Below are 16,828 nucleotides of genomic sequence, written 5' to 3'. Positions count from 1 at the left end.
AATAATGTTTTGCCATTTTGGCCGGGTTCATAAATAAATCCAACAGAATTATAAAACAATATAGTATAAATAATGATGATACATATTTTAACAAAGTCGGCACAAATAAATGGCACCAATACACACCATCCAAAAAGGTTAAAGAAAGATAATTGTTAGAAGGGGTTATAGAAGGGCATGTCATCAGTATCTGCATAAACTACATGTTTCAAACATGGAATGAATTGGGAACCGTCAACAGAAACAGCCTCCTGTTATGTGAACAACAGATTCTCATTGGTATTTGCATGATTTACCTGCAATCCCTTGAAATCTAGATGTTGAGTTTTGTCAGTGTTATGTGTTGCTCAGCAGTCAGATGCTGCATAAGGATTCTGAACACTGCCTGAAGCGATGTAACCTTCAGTATGTATGGTAAGACTCCAGGGAACACCAGCGTGAGATGTCCTGAATTTAAGAAACAAACATAAAAAGAAACCGTTCAACGAGATTGTATAGTGGAGTAGACATTTAGAAAAGGGATTTCTCTTTGAACATCTGCTTTGAGAGACTTCCAAATCTAGATGTCTGTAATTTAATAAATCCTTTTTTAAAGAAAAAATACAGTAGTGAGCTTTGTATAATTTATAACCAATATAGGGGGATAAAAAATGAATTGTAATGAACAGCTCTGGAACCTTTCTTGCAAATATTAAACAGATATTATAACAGATTATTATTTTCTTAATTTTAATCACTAAAAACAGTTACAGTAGTGCTTTTGAAACTAATGGATGCAACTCAAAATATGATAGTTAACCTGTAATACATGATGAAGGTGGGTTAAAGGGCTGGGTTTAATATATACATGATTCACTTCGGTGTGTTAACAAAGGCTTTCTGCTTGCAGAATGTTCTGTAGGAAAGATAACACATTGAGTATACATATTTTGACAGATTACAGAGACCAGGAATAGAGCTTACTGCAGCTATATTAAGAAAATAGTAAAATTGATCTTTCATGATGAACTTGACAGTGATTGGATGTTCTTTCAAGACAGTTTATTGATTATATTTGAAATATCTTTTGTATATCTTTTGCACTAAAAAAACAACATGCAATGAAAACCCATACATTTTTAAACCTGTTTGATTAGTCACGTATGCTATGAACAAAGATCTACAAGAATATTTTCCTAACTCTTCGGAGTTCGAATGAATTTAACATTCTAACAGTTGTAGGATTCTAAACATCAAGGAATTAAAGCATGGATCATCAGGATATCCATTTCACCTGAGTCAGAACATAAGAAAGTTTACAAACGAGAGGAGGACATTCGACCCATAATGCTCGTTTGGTGTCCATTAATAACTAAGTGATCCAAGGATCCTATCCAGTCTGAATTAATGTCACAGTGTATTTTCATGTAGTTTAATACAGAAAACAGTGACCATTGGACTTTACTAAGATTTCTGCTTAATAAATAATTAACTACATACATAAAATGTGTCCTGATATGGGCGAGTTATATATGTCCCCATTTTAATTTCTGCGTTCATATTTGAAGGTTATCTCAGTTAATGTAAATGAAGTGCTCTTAGTCATGTGAAGTTGCAAATTGCAATATTTCGTTTGATTGTACAGTGTTGGTTTATTTTGTACCTCAACAGCCTCCGTAGCACTGAACCCCATGCAGGAGGTGTTGCTCAGTGCGCAGCGATCCCTGCTGTGCTTCGTCCTTACGGTTTGAACTGTAACAGTTTAGAGCAGACTGTGTGTAGATGACTGTGTTTTCTTTATTGCTGGGCCTGTAATGAAATACGCACAGATGGACACGTTTCTTCGCGCAGCGTCGTGGCCGTGTCTGCGCTGTCTGTCTCAGTGCGGCTGATGAACTGCGCAAACTCGGCGGCTTTATTTGTGTTCATGCGTTTCCAGTCTCTGTTGAGCTCGTTCCCCACTCACATTTTGCAGCTGCGAGTTATGATGTATTTATTTCGCCGTAATTATCACCTCACATAAACTGCAACAGGAAGGAATGTAGTGGTTAATATAACGCGCTATATGTTAATTAACTGTGCAATACTATTTATTTTTCTATTAAGGAGAGACTGAGGGACCTGAACCTTTTCACCCTGGAACAGAGGAGACTACGTGGGGACTTGATCCAAGTCTTCAAAATCATGAAAGGCATCGAGCACATCAAACCAGAGGATCTTTTCCAGATCAGCAGGGACACACAGACCCGGGGACACACATGGAAATTGGGCTTCAAGGCATTCAGGACAGAAAACAGGAGACACTTCTTCACACAGAGAGTCTCACAATCTGAACAAACTCCCCAGCGATGTGGCTGAAGAGACAATTTGGGAACATTCAGAAATAGACTGGATAGGATCCTTGGATCACTTAGTTTTTAATGGACACCAAAGGAGCACGATGGGGCGAAAGGCCTCCTCTCGATTTTACACTTCATGTCCTAATATAAAACTATTTGTATCAGTAAGGACGCCAACGCTGACGCGACTCTGCTGACACGTGGTCCTCAGCAGGTGATTGGCTGTGTAAAGAGAATGATTGCCATGTCTTTCCTCTGATTGGCTGCATTTAAGATGATTGACGTAACGCCAACGACCAATGCCAACGCTTCGAATCCGGTGTGGGCGTGGCCTGTCCGGACCAGGCGTGAGTTTCATGACACTCTGTGACGTAATTGTTAGTTACTCGTTAGCATACTGATGGCTTAATTATACTATGACGTTTCAGTAACTTTACAGAAAGAAACGTATCAGCTTTAGTTGCTTGTGGAAAACGACGAGAAAGCAGCTGTGAGTTTGATTTCACCGAATGAAAATTTGTAATGGCTTTTCTGTTAAGATGCAATGTTAATCGTTAACGTTATGAATCTCCTTGTTTAAATGTTAGTCCTTGTAGGCGATACTGGACAATAGTGTTAAACTACACTTCTAATTTTGATCTGAAACTAGTGTAATTGTATGAGTAGAAAACATAATATAATAACCGTAATCATAATAATAAGTATAATCATATATATTGTAGATTAACAATTGTACAGTATCCATAACAAATCACGTTATTCCAGTCAACAAAAAACTTGTGCTATACTTTTAGTACCTGTTGTGATTGCCTGCTTGCTTGCTTGCATCGTTTAAAACATTGTGAGTATGTATGCATATCTTCCCTTGCAATGGAAAATGCCTGCTTTGAAGATTGGGATTCATATTTGAATTGCCCACACTAAACTATATTACACTGCCTTACTGTAATATTCTATTTTAAATGCTGTAATGTTTAAAAACTCAACTTTATAATTCTTAGACTTGATGTTCTTCAGTATAATGCACCAATTGTCAGACGTATACTATGTTGATACACACAAAATAATACAATCAATCACATAAAATGAAATGTAACCCAGAATTCCTCTGTTCTTATTTTTATATGAATACATTTGCTAGATGGAGTCCGAGTGCATTGGTGAGTATCTGTGTTGAGTACTTTTTACTGACTATAGTAATGATGAGAAATAAGAATGAATAATACAATCTTTAGTCTCTATGCGTTACCAACCTGTTGCCTTTTGGCAGTAATGGTACCTGGGCAGGAGTGCATTGTGGGAAGAGGGGACTGTTACAATAGTGTGGCTCTGCTCTAATCTAATCTTGTTGCTGTTGTTTGATAAGGATGTGCTGGACTTGATATCGACTGTTTTGACAATATTTGTTTGTATTTCCCCCTCAGTACATGTGTTCGATGTCATGCATGCCCTTGACACCGGCAAGCAGGTGCGAAAGGTGCACGTCCAGGAGAGCATAGGGGCTCGCTCCCACATCGTGAACCCAGACTGCTTTAGTGTGAAGTGTCTGGGATATATTGAGAGGTACCCGGAGGTGAGACTGGAGACCACTCAGCGTCTGTTTGTCAGCAAGAATAATGCCAAGAACGCCAGGCTCCCGAAAGAGTGCAAATGAACCTGTGGTTTGGACAGAGTTTAACTGTTTGTAGCTTTTCTTCTGAGCTGTTTCTTCTTCCAGGTTTATTTTCTGGAATTGATCTGAAAGCTTATAAAATGTGAACATTGTATGATGTACTGTTTTTCATCATTCTTCTTTCTTCACTTAATTTTACAAACCAGTGGTGGGTTTCTGAATGCTATACTGTCTGTTATTTTCTTTTCATTGTCGCACCTTGATGAGTTCTTGAACGTTTTAAGTCTAAGGTAATCAATTCAATAATTCAGTCATCAATAAGGTAAAAACATCACTCATGAGCTTGTTCTCCTGTGTTCCTCTGGTCAGATGGCCGATCACCATCAAATCACCTTCCTGCAGGCCATGGAGAAGGTTCTGCAAAACCCAGTAGAGGCCGTCAGCCCCGACACAGCCAGTAAAATCATCTCAGTGGCTGTTGAAAAGATGGTCTTCGATGCGGTGAGCCATTTCCTCCTGTCAGACACTATGAAACGCATGCATTCAAAAAAGACCTTCCTGTTTGTTTGTATAATGGTCCGTCCTTCTCACTCAGATGTGCCAGAAACACTGCTCTCTCCAGAAAGCCTTCTCAACCTCACCCTACTCCTCTTGTCTTCCCCTGACCCAGAACGTGTCTCCTGATGTGCAGCAGGCAGCCAGCGATGTCCTGGTGGCCGTGGGACGCAGATTTCCACGGGAGGTGATAGACAGCCTGAAGTTTGTGCTGGAAAACCAACCAAACCCAATGTGTTTAACCACACTGGGCAGGTTATCACAAGGCGATGGTAAGTCTGTCTTCTCCTTCGATCCCTGAAGCCACTGTGCTTTGTGAAAGGGATTTTCTCGCAGTGGAGATTTGATGGCTGTTGTGGGATACTCATCTGTCGCCCTCTCCTTGCATAGCGTCTGTACACTATACGTGAACTGATAGGTGGCCTGTTTTTGTATAAGTTGAAGTTGTAACTGCCTGTTGTATTTGTTTGCAGTGTCCGGCATTGGGCCCCGCCTCAGGGCCATTCTTGAACACCTGATGCCCGTGCTATTTGAGGCCACCAGCACTAGCGTTGAGATTAAACTGGCAGTCTGCTCAGGTGAGTGAGGGTCGCAGCTGATTCCTGTAGTGACAGATATTCCCCATTTTTGTTTAATGTGGAGTTCAGTGGAGCTGAGCCGTGAGTATATCCCGGAGAGTGATCCCTGCATCTGTTTGTCTTCTCCCAGCTCTCAGAAACATCAGCCAGAGTGTCGGGGAGTACACGTCTGGCCCTGGAGGGAGTCCGGACCCCACAGTGAGCAAGGAGGACTTTGCTCCCGTCATGAAGTCGGCATTCATGACGGTTTTAAAGTGGTGGTATTCACCCTACACCAGTAGTCTGCAGGTACGGTCCGCCAGGAAGTGTCGGGAGGAGGGGGTACAACATCCAGCTCCATACGTGACCAGTCAGGCTTCATGGCCCCCTGATCCTCTGCCAGCTTGTTATTTTTATGAGGCTGAGGTGATTTATCTATAGGCAGAGGATTGCCATGGTATCAATAATAGTAATTCTCACCCTTTATAGTGATCGTTCTCATATGCTGGCGCTGCTGGGGTGACTGAGAGCGTCATCTAGTAACACATGTTCTGAGTTGTGACTCCTGTAGTTGCACTTTTCCCCTTTTGACGTTCTGCACACTGAACGGTTGCCTCTGTCTCTGTGTCGGTGCTGAAGCTGCAGGAGACGGTGGTCGGTTCCTTGACTGCCATGGCCACCCTGCTGCCCGTTGAGACTGTCCGGGCCAATCTGACCTGGCTGATGGAAGCTACATTGGTGCTGCACAAGGACGGCTGCAGTGGTGACACCCTTGGCCAGGTATGGCTTTGCTGGCTTGGATAGATGTGAGACAGGCTAACGATTAAGGACTTGGTTTTATGTTTAACATCAGTATAAGGGTTTGGGTCTTTTTAGTTTAGTTTCATAGATAATTTTTAGTTGAAAGCTCAAACATATATTGAGTAACCCATGAGTCATGCTAATTGGGGTCTGTGAAAGTAACCATAGTGCATCATGTATCAGCGGCTGTTTTTCTGTATCTTATAGAATGTGCGCAACATTGTGGTGGCGGGCTTGGCTGCGGACCGCATTTGGCTGAAGCGCTCCAGCTACAGCCTGCTGGGCGCACTGCACCAGGAGGTAGGTCCTCTATGGAGCGTTCGTGACACAAGGTGTTTGAGCAGCGTAGAGATGCTTTCCTCCTCAGTACACAGTGACCGTGTCTTTCTCCTGCAGATCAGCGCCCGTCAGGAGAGCTCCTTGGACGAGCACAGCGAGGTCCTGAAGTCTCTGATGCTCATTGGTACGTCTCACATCAGCACCGAACACTCGAGGAGAGTCCTGGTGTTGATCCATTGGCCGGTGCAGTCACTCTCGCAGGGTTTTGTGGTTCCGTTGGCCGGTGTAGTGACCTCAGTGTTCTGTGGTGCCTGCTTTTTCCCAACAGCAAACACCTTTCCGAAGAAGGTGGCCACATTTGAGATCGAACAGCTGAAGAGCAGCAGCAAGACAGGCCGGGCCGCATCCGGGGCGATACTGGGATATCTCCTCATCGCTGCAGGTAGCCGTCCTCTGTCAGTACGCAGACATTCTCAACTGGGAGCCACATTGTTTCTCCTGATCTCTGTGATTGAATTGTTTCCCTGTCCTTCCCCCGATTCCGATTGCAGGGAAGGCCGAGTCCTTGGGAGCAGCTGAATGCAGTGATGGTGATCCTCTGAACTGCAAGCTCTCCTTCTTGCAGGGCTCCAGCGCCATCTTCTGCAGTGTCCTGGAGGCCCAAAGATCTGAATTGAAGGAGCAGGTAAGGGCCACAGGGCCAGACTGCAGGAAAGGGTCGGGCAGCGACAACCAGTCTGTGCATTTGACTCCCTTCATACTCTCACTTTAGGTGGCAGCAGTGGCAGTTTAATGAGGCAAATGATGCTCCCAAATTGTAGCTGATTTCTTCAATGCTTTGGTGCTGTATAGTTTTCCATTGTGTTTGGTGGTTAATAATATAGATTTAATCTTCTAGGAGAAAGATACGGTGCTGTGGATGCTACACTTTTCAATACGCACCTTTTCTTCTGTATATCGTGATCTTGGGATGGAGTGTAGTCAGAAAACAGGAGACAGAGAGTCGTCACAATCTGGAACAGACTCCCCAGCGAATTTGGGAACATTCAAAAATAGACTGGATAGGATCCTTGGACACCAAACAAGCATGATTGGGTTGAATGGCCTCCTCTTGTTTGGAAACGTTATGTTCTTATGTATCATGCAGACTGAGCGCCTGTCTCTTCTGTCCTTCAGGTCTCTGAGATCCTCGGGTGTCTGCAGCCCTGCCTACACATCCTGACGGGGTCACAGCTGAGAGTGGTCGTCCGCCTGGCCGCGCAGAACCCGGAGCAGGCCGCGGAGACGCTGCTGAGCTGGGCCCTGCCGCCGGACAGGTGAGCCATACACAGGAGCGCCGTCTTTTACAATGATCCACTACTGTTAAGTCTTCAAATGGCTGTTGTGCCAAAGGGCTCATGTGTCTCGTCTCAGTGTGCAACAGCGAGGAGCTCCTGTGTGTCTCTGTCTCACTGTAGCCGCCCTGTCTTTCCCAGATCCGGCCGCACGCTGTGGAGGGCCATGGGCACTAAGGACAAGCTGTCCCGCAGACTGCTGGGCATCCTCATGCAAAAGCTGAACCCCTCACTGCCCGGGGACATGGCCCAGGACTGTGTGTCGGCTGCACGCCAGACCGTGGCTGTGAGTATCCAGAGAGAGCTGACAATTCTCCACATCTTCATGGGCTTCTGTGCACTTGCTCACAGTTTAAACCACACCAAGAACATAGCGGGGCTTTTTATGTTAATATTATAAATGAAACCCGTACAGCCCAGGTCTGAAGCAACTATGGATATATACAGTCCCTGGGAGAAGATGTCTTTGTGACACTTTCAGAAATGTATTCCTCTAAATAGTGTGCCTTCTCTCATGGCGAGTGTGACCCTGTGTGCTCCTCCCCGTGTCAGGTGACCTGTGCCATGCGGGAACTGCTGGCCAACCCAGAGAGAGCAGGGGCCTTTGAGAAGGTCTTTCCCCAGCTCTTTAAGGCCCTCCTGCTCCAGATGGACTGCAGTGAGGAGAGTCTGCGCTTCTCACGGTTGGTCGGCATCCACAACCAGGACCTGTCTGGAGCGCTGAGTGTCTGCAGGTGAGTGACCCAAGCAAGCAAGAATGGACATGAAGCTCCACAGTGTGAGAAGCAGTTTATTCTACTGAGTGTTGGTACTGAAGTTGCAGCAGACCCAGGCCGAGCACTGTCCTCTCCTCTCCCCTCAGAGACACCGTACTGGCACTGCAGTACCTTCTGGTCCAGACCCAGCTGGGGGCGGTGACCGAGCAGCTGGAGGAGGAGGCCGCCTGGAGGAAACTGCAGAGCCCTGAGAGCCACTATGAGGGCGTCCGTCTCCTATCCAGGTACGGGTTTCTCTCAGAGCTGGGCCCTCATTACGGACAGCGATTACAGGAACATATTCACACCATTTCAGTCCAATCTATCTTGTGATCATTCAGGATTTATTGTCTCCTTACCGACTGTCCCCTCGTTCTCCAGGGCCATGGCTCGGCACGGCGGCACGATGCTCGTTGGCATTGTGGAGGCCCTTGTCCCTCTCCTCAGCGCTGACCGGGAGCAGCACAGAGTGACGGCGATGGTCTTCTTCTCAGAGGTAGGTATGTGGCTGAGTTCTCCTCTGATGGCGCCTCACTCTCCCATCAACAGGCTGCTGGGCTGCTCGCGGCAGCCACTGAGAGCCCTGCTTGTGAAGAGCCTGATAAGCCGAGCCCAGGACCGCTCGGTGCGTGTGAGGCTGCCGCTGTTCCAGGGCCTGGGAAGTGCCACTGCCGCCCAGGTAAGGACAGCACAGGACCACCTGCCATGAGACACGACACGAACACTTGTGCTTTGGGAGTCTCTGTGCTGACGGGTTGTTTTGGGTGTCTGTGTCTAGGTGGAAGACCACGGCCGGGAGCTGCTTGCAATCCTCCACGCAGGCCTGAAGGGCACGGACGTCGCTGAAATAGTTGACAGAAAGCAGTCAGAAGTGGTCCTGGGAGCTCTGTCCGCTCTCTTGCAGGTCCTGCCCCACCTGAGGCAGGACAGTATCAACCAGAATGTCATTGCAGACATCTGTCGGAGGGTCACTCTGCTCTTAGAAAGCGTAAGTCTTGCTCTGCTCTTACTGACTCCCCTGCAGTGGAGACCCCTGTCCTGGCGTTATATACAGTTTAGTCCAGTCTGGAGTGTCCAGTCTCTGTGCTGTTGTGCTCAGTGTGACGCTCTGTGCCTGACCAACCCCCCCGCTTGTTTCCAGGCCGACGCTGAGCTGCGCTGTGCTGGTGCCACCGCACTGGGGGTGATGTGCCGCTGCCAGGCAGTGAGGGCCCTCATGATGCGGGAGCTGCAGGACCCCAGCCCAGAGGTGACCGAGGTAAGGGTGCATCAGTGGCCCTGGCCATTCTGTACCCCCCACTGGGGCTGGGCAAACCCCAGAGGGACTATAATTAAGAATATAAGAAAATGTACAAAATGTAGAATTTGAGATGTGCTGCTCTGGATGGTCTATTACTGTCTGTGATCATGTTCTGGGGCCGAGCATCACTCTGTGCCAAGAAGCCGCGCGCTCTGGCTTTCAGAAGACGATCGGCTGTCAGATTGTGCTGCTGTGTCGTTACAGCAGTGCTGAGTGTTGAGGCTCTCCTTGTGTCTTGTGTGCAGGCCTGCCTCCTGTCCCTGATCCACAGTGGGCCAGTGCTGAGACTGAACACCACTGAACTCAGCTAGGGAGAAGGGGAATTGGGCGACTTCCTGGAAAGCTTTGCTGCATACTTGGTAAGGGAAATGGCATGCTCGTACACTTTCTTCAGTTGAATTGGCAGTTACACTATCAAGCACTCTCAATTGGAGACAAGAGCTCTGGACTGACGGCTCCCTGTGCTTCCAGGTGTCCAATTTCCCCGAGACCCTGGGCCGGTCCTTCAGCTGCGCCGTGGACTGTCTGAGCAGCCAGTTTCCGGGAGTCAGATCCAGCGCCGCCATCTTGATAGGTGAGGAGATGAGAACAACCTGGGCAGGATATGGGCCCATAATAGCACTCACAGGGGACATTGTGGCGTGGATCATTGGGTTCACAATGTCCAGATCCATCAATATCGCTATGGATCTGCTCACAGTCGTCATTTTGGGGATGGCAAAATGGAGTGGTATGAGAACCAAGAATCTGCAATGAGTCCTAACTGATTTGTTTCAATTGGAACTATTGGGGCAGCCAGGATGACATGTCCTTGTGTTCAATAGCTCTGTGTTGAATTGCTGTTCAGTGTTGCTCCCTCTGATCTTTAGGGTTCCTGATTAGAAGCACCCCAGAGACCCTGCATCCCGGGCGTAGACAGATGGATGAGATTCTCAGAGGTAAGGGAGCACGTAAGCGAGTATCTGGTCCTTGAGCAGAGTGCGTCAGCCTGCTGCTGCGCTCTCTCTCGGCCCCTCAGGCACAGCCGGCGCTGCCCGTTCAGCCTGTCCTCTCCCTGTGTCTGCAGGTCTGATGCGTGCCCTGCGAGTGGAGACCGACGCCGAGGCGGAGAGCTGCACCGTCAAGGCCATGAGCTACTGGAGCGACTCCCAGAAAAAGAGAAAAGAGAAGAAGGGCTGGAAGTGGAGCCCTTGCTGCCACTCACTAGTAGATGTTCAGACTCCTGCCGGCTAACTAGGGCACGGCTGTAGAGGCCCTGTATGGCGTGAGTTCACTATCAAAATTAGCGAGCACAGAAATACAACTTGTACGTGCAAAACTACACTTACGGTTTTTATTTTATGCTTACAATTCAATTCTGCGCTCGTTCAATATCGTTTACATATTTGCAGTTTTGTTAACACGTTTGCAGTTTACACATGTGCTCACGCTTCTTGCTGCGCATTTGCAGTTCTATCTACACGCTCACAGTTCTTTTGTGTTTTCACACTGACTTTCAAAATACAATGTGTAGATCAGTGTAGCCGATGCGGGTCGGAGCTCCCCGCCCGGGATTCAAACCCCGCACCACCGGTGGCCCCTCCGAGCGCTCCACACCGCAGTGGCTCCAGCGCAGTACAGTGTGAAGCCCTCTACGCTAAAAGGCTGAGCCTCCTACCACGGGAGGCTTAACACTGTACTACTTTTTTTTACTGAGGGGTTACGTCACTTTGTAACGGGCTCATTATGGCACGAATGAGCCACGGTTACACTCTCCCCCTCTAGCTCCTCCCAGCGACTGATAGGCATCAGTCTTATTATCCGAGCTCCGACCCACATCGGCTACAATGGTGCCGTGACTCGGATCAATAAGACTGATGCCTATCAGTCGCTGGGAGGAGCTAGAGGGGGAGAGTGTAACCGTGGCTCATTCGTGCCATAATGAGCCCGTTACAAAGTGACACAACCCCTCAGTAAAAGTAGTACAGTGTTAAGCCTCCCATGGTAGGAGGCCCAGCCTTTTAGCGTAGAGGGCTTAACACTGTACTGCGCTGGAGCCGCTGCGGTGCGGAGCGCTGGTGGTGCGCGGTTCAAATCCCGGGCGGGGAGCTCCGACCCGCATCAGCTACATCAGGCATCCTAGATGATCATCGCACTGTCGAGCTCCATTCTCATCAAACATGGCTGACCACACGGCAGCAGAGGGAGAGTCTAAAAAAAGCTTAATGTGGCTTAATGCGCTTTAAACATAAACATTACTTTGCAAAGTTTGTCCGTTTATAGTTAGGCACTTCCTACTATGAATAAAGGATGGACATGTTTTTTACTAACATAAACAATATGACTACGACCTTATATATATATATCAGCGAACATTTTGTTGTCTCAAATTTGCATAGCAGTTCATGCTAATCAATAATAATTTTGCTTAGCAGCACGAGTTGTTTGATTAGCAATTTATATAGGTCTACCAATGATCAAAAGTGGTGTGTTTTTTATGTTTTGTTATCATAACATATGATATGTGCATTCTTCTCTACATTGCATGCATTTTATGTATTTTACAGATATTTGCATTAATTGTTATTTAATGCTTGCATGTTGCAGGTGTGTGACTGTAGATAGTAGCCTATCTCATGCTCATCCCTGTACCCAAGTTATACCACTAAGTCTTCCATGCTTCTCCTGAGGTAGTAGTGTAGTCAAGCCTTTCCAAAATCCTGCACAGTACTATCCATCTCTGCTCACAGACCCTGACTGCATTGTTTATTTATTAAGTAGTGCTTTCATTCACCATTGCATAGGAGAGGAACTGGTGTGCTAATACAAGTTTGAAACTCTACAGCTGCATAACATTCAGCATTAGACTCAGTGCAGATCATGATATCTGTCTTGACTAATACAGTTATGAACTTGAAGTGACTTTCAATACAACTTATTTATTTTAACCCTCTGAGGCCCCCCATTTTTGCCAGATTTTACTGTTGTCATATTGTTACTTATAACTCTGTAACTACAAGGGCTAGAGGCAAGTTTCTTATATGGAAACACTCAGCACAAAATGGAGATTCAGAAACTAACAAATAATCCCCCCAACGTTAATACAGAAATCAAAAAAGTGACCTCCAGAACAGAAATTGCAGCCATTTATATTAGACTACCAACAATCGGAATAAATATATACAAGTAAAGAAGAATACTAAACGGGGAAATAGAATTCCAGACATCTGGAATATTTTGAATATTGTCACTTTATCCACCACACTGCCATGGCGTTTTATTGTTGCGAACAACACACAGTCAGTGTCTTTCATAGTGCTGTAAACAGACTCAGCATCTATGATTTAGTTTTGAAGGGTATGGTGTATTATTTTTTGTCAGATTCCATTTTTCTTTTTGTATTTGTTTTTCTTGCTGTATCGCGTCTTTCTGCTCTGTCTGTGGATCGCGTCTATTCTGTCAGCGCCCTGTCTCCCCATGTGTGCTCTGTGCCTCACACACACACACACACACACACACACACACACACACACACACTGCTCGGATATGGGCGTGTCTGGTATCATTGGAAAGAGAATGACAGATCCGTTGACCAATGAGGGACAGGACTCGGGTAATGGCATGGAATGCGGCCCTTCGCTCCTCAAATATGCATTTCTTAAAGGGCCGGCAGCTCAGCGCTGCTTATACGGAAATGGCGTAACTAGGCTCATTGGAAAGCTACAGACCTGCGGTTTTCGGAAGTGGTAGCTTTGAGCACCTATGGGAGACAGGATTAGAGTGATATGACGTAGAACGCTCGGCCCGCCCCCGGGACGATTTGCAAAGGGCGGACCCCAGAGACTGCCATAGAGGACGCGAGCGCGAAACAAGTCTCAATGCATTCTGACACGAAAATGGTGTCCATACATGTACGTGGTTGGGTTGTACACGCATTTCCGATGCTTGCTTTGGATTAAAAAAAAAACGTATTTTAATGCCTCGCACAATCAGCGAATCTCCCAAGAAAACACATCGCAAATGGAGGTGAATTGACTCTCTTTTTGCGATGCAAACCCTGACAAAATGTTCACTGTATATATATATATTTTTTATTTAGAGTTAAGTGTTTGCTTGGAGATCATGTGACAAGGCTTTGATAAAAGTAACTTGTACTCCAAGTACTTTTTAAATGAGCTACTTTTTACTTTTACTTGAGTATTTGTTTATACCAGTACTTTTACTTCTACTTGAGTAAAATTTCATCAAAGTAACAGTACTTCTACTTGAGTAGGACTTTTCAGTACTCTTTCCACCTCTGTCCACATAAACCTTTACTGCATCACATGAGGCCTGTTCCTGCTTGCACAATGAGGATCAGTGTTTTTGTCTTCTTTTGCACGACCTAAAAGTGCAACAATATTTATGTTTTTACCACATATCTAGTGATACCAATGGGGGATTCTCGGGCATGTCAGGGAGCCAGATTTGCAGGCAGTTGTAATGTAAAAGAGTAGCCTTAAAGATACTTTTAAACAGAAAATAAACATTCCCGGTGTAGGGTGCTGACTATACATGATGTGTCAATTCCTGTCGGTCTCTGGTAGGCTGTAAGGAAATACGACAGCTGTGGTCGTGATTCAGAAGTGAGACTCGTTGCCGTGATCGTAGTCTTCTTCCAGTCCGGGTGAATGCCTAATTAGACTCTCAAAGCAAACAGTGGTCAAGCCTGCTTAGCAATACTCTTTCCTCACTGCTGGTTGCAGTCCACCCCTCACCAGCCTGCATTCACCCTCCCGTGCAATGCATTCTGGGAAAGGAGACCCTGTCCTTTTATGGAGGGGGGGAATTTCCAGAATTTCCTTTTTGCAGGTTGTTATACTGCAGTGTCATTTAGTTCGTATATAGTGGCCATCTTATACCGTACTTAAACTGTGCCACAATATAGCATTGTCTTATTTTATATCCTGCATGATATAGGTTTGGCTACTTTTAGCAGGGGTATGCTTGTTTGAAATAATCCAAGACATGATTGCTTATGGAAAAAAGTGATAGTGATGTGGCAATAGCAGCAACAGAACCACAACTACACCATTTACTTTAAAGTGAGGTAGGTGGGAGGGACTCACTAAACCCCTCTCCCCACACAGGTTTGACAGACAATCCTAGATACACACAGCACAAACACCAGTAACAGTTGTAAAGCAGTTTATTATACACTGCCAACAATCCAGGAGGGATGGGACACAAAGTCCATACCATCTGCCTAGTTACAGATTTAACCCCCACCCCCTTTAAAACTGCATTTAATACACAAGCAATACTGTACAGGAATAACAAAAAAATGTAGGTCCACAATCTAAAACTAATAAAACCCAATTAAAAAAGAATAACTAAAACCTAATCTAATCCTATGCCCAAGGGTGGTTTGTATATTAAAAAAAACACCAACTAGGGGTCTAATGAACACCAAGTCTATGAAAAGCGAAATGTGTACACTGTCCGGTCTCCCGGGCTTGGGCCGACCAAGAGTCCAGGTCCCGCGGGCTGTGTCCAGTGGGGTGGGTGCCGGTTGCGATGAGAATCGTAGTGCTTCGGACGCACCACGATCCTCAAGAAAAATGAGAACCTAGAAACTGAGGCTCTGAGGGACCGCTATACAAATCAGGCTTGGTAACTAGAACCGTGCACTGCCAGCTGAATTTAGGGTACTTTCCTTGACTTCTCCCAACCCGTCTCTCCCACGGGTACAACGTCCCAGGCCCGGTCTCACCACCAGCACCACTCCATGGAACCCGCCCTTCTCCACCGACCCTGTAAGACAAGTTACAGACAGAGGCAGTCTCAAATACTACCGAATTATTTTTGCAGGTGAACAGGACAATACTCCAACCCAACAGCCTCCAGCCACACAATTCATTGCTACTCAGTCTGAGATCAGTCCCAATACTCAACTTAGGGGCACACCGTCTGGGTCAGCCCAGTCCTCCAGGTCACTTTGCTCCTCTGATTCCCGCATGCTTCAGGCTTTGCTACCTGGTCCCATCCTCCTGCTCACTCTATTCCTAGCCATCTCCTGAAAATGCAGACTGGCTGCTTTTAAAGCCACGTTCATGGTCCGGAGCAGGGAGGGGATTGGTTGAAATGTTTGTCTGATTGCTCAGGAGGATATCATCCAATGAGGAGAGGTGTGTTGGAATGTGCGAATTATTATTTATTATTATTTTTATTTCTTGGCAGACGCCCTTATCCAGGGTGACTTACAACATAAGTGCAAAAATACAGTTAAGTACAAGGCATCAATCATTACAAATTCAATTTAGCTAAAACATAGCAATTCAAAAAAATACATTTTACAAATTCCAATTTACAATTTACACACGTACAGTAAGTGAGGTCCTACATCCCGGACGGTGAAAGCTAAGTGCTGTCAAGATGTAGGGTCACAGTCGAGGGCTATGGGAAAGGGAGCAAGGAGGAAAACAATCAAGAACGCGAGAAGCATAATAAAAACTGTGAAGTGCTATCTAGCAGGGATAGAGGACTAATACTGTCGGAAAAGATGTGTCTTGAGTAAGCGCTGGAATGAGGTCAAGGACTCTGCTGTTTTGACTTCGGTGGGCAGGTCGTTCCACCACTTAGGGGCCAGGGACGAGAAGGAGTGGCTCTGGAGGAAGGAGAGTGGAGAGGAGGCAGAGTTAGTCTTCTGGCACTGGAGGAGCACAGTGGTCTGGAGGGGATGTATGGAGAGACGAGTGACTGAAGGTAACTTGGTGCAGTGTGGTCGAGACAGCGGTAGGTGAGGGTCAATGTCTTGACCTGAATGCATGCCGGTAACGGGAGTCAGTGTAGGGAGCGGAGCAGTGGAGTAGCGTGTGCGAATCGTTGCAGAGAGAATGCCAGACGAGCCGCAGAGTTCTGGATGAGCCGGAGTGGGCGGGTAGTGGGCGAATGCCACAGTCTGGAATGTGCATAATGAATACAAATGTGCTCAATGAAAGTTAAAAAAAAGTAAGATAAAAGAAATATAGATACGATCATAGTGAAAACAACACAACTAATAATTGAAGAAAAAGCAAGAAAATAATAAACCAAACCAATAAATTAAATAATCAATATAAAAGGAAACCCACACACACACATCATATTACACACACCCACATTGCCCCGCACCCCCTGAAACACATACTGTGTATGTGTCCTCAAGAATGCATTCTTCTGGATATATTCTGTTCAGTGCCCTTTAGCAGTTTATTTTCATCAAATAGAGCAGAATACCAATGGTCTCTTGGGAACTGGTTCCTTAAATACATGGGAAAATGAGCATGGTTTGAAAAATAAATCCATCGAGTAGGTAAA

General features: G+C 46.0%; 1 protein-coding gene across 1 annotated transcript; it reads left to right on the top strand.

The window, feature by feature from the left end:
- Positions 1 to 1,665: 1,665 nt before the first annotated feature.
- Positions 1,666 to 11,030, top strand: LOC136767462 (uncharacterized). The gene is made up of 23 exons (XM_066721260.1): positions 1,666 to 2,665; positions 3,460 to 3,478; positions 3,743 to 3,891; positions 4,300 to 4,431; positions 4,601 to 4,757; positions 4,959 to 5,063; positions 5,194 to 5,351; positions 5,682 to 5,822; positions 6,051 to 6,143; positions 6,240 to 6,306; positions 6,451 to 6,564; positions 6,674 to 6,807; positions 7,299 to 7,438; positions 7,598 to 7,742; positions 8,009 to 8,190; positions 8,319 to 8,456; positions 8,593 to 8,890; positions 8,990 to 9,199; positions 9,353 to 9,469; positions 9,757 to 9,870; positions 9,983 to 10,085; positions 10,381 to 10,449; positions 10,578 to 11,030. Exons 1-20 carry the CDS (start codon positions 2,618 to 2,620, stop codon positions 9,820 to 9,822), a joined length of 2,613 nt encoding a protein of 870 aa, XP_066577357.1. The 5' UTR covers positions 1,666 to 2,617; the 3' UTR covers positions 9,823 to 9,870; positions 9,983 to 10,085; positions 10,381 to 10,449; positions 10,578 to 11,030.
- The last annotated feature ends 5,798 nt before the right edge of the window (positions 11,031 to 16,828 follow it).

Source organism: Amia ocellicauda, chromosome 2 (genome assembly GCF_036373705.1).
Source record: "Amia ocellicauda isolate fAmiCal2 chromosome 2, fAmiCal2.hap1, whole genome shotgun sequence".
NCBI lineage: Eukaryota > Metazoa > Chordata > Actinopteri > Amiiformes > Amiidae > Amia > Amia ocellicauda.
The sequence above is the reverse complement of the archived record's forward strand: the minus strand, read 5'-3'. Positions and strand labels throughout refer to the sequence as shown.

Coding starts and splice junctions, on each gene's coding strand:
- LOC136767462 (XM_066721260.1), top strand. CDS start 2,618: ATGCCAACGCTTCGAATCCGGTGTGGGCGTGGCCTGTCCGGACCAGGC. Junction 6,144..6,239: donor TGGGCGCACTGCACCAGGAG/GTAGGTCCTCTA, acceptor TTTCTCCTGCAG/ATCAGCGCCCGTCAGGAGAG. Junction 6,565..6,673: donor ATATCTCCTCATCGCTGCAG/GTAGCCGTCCTC, acceptor TTCCGATTGCAG/GGAAGGCCGAGTCCTTGGGA.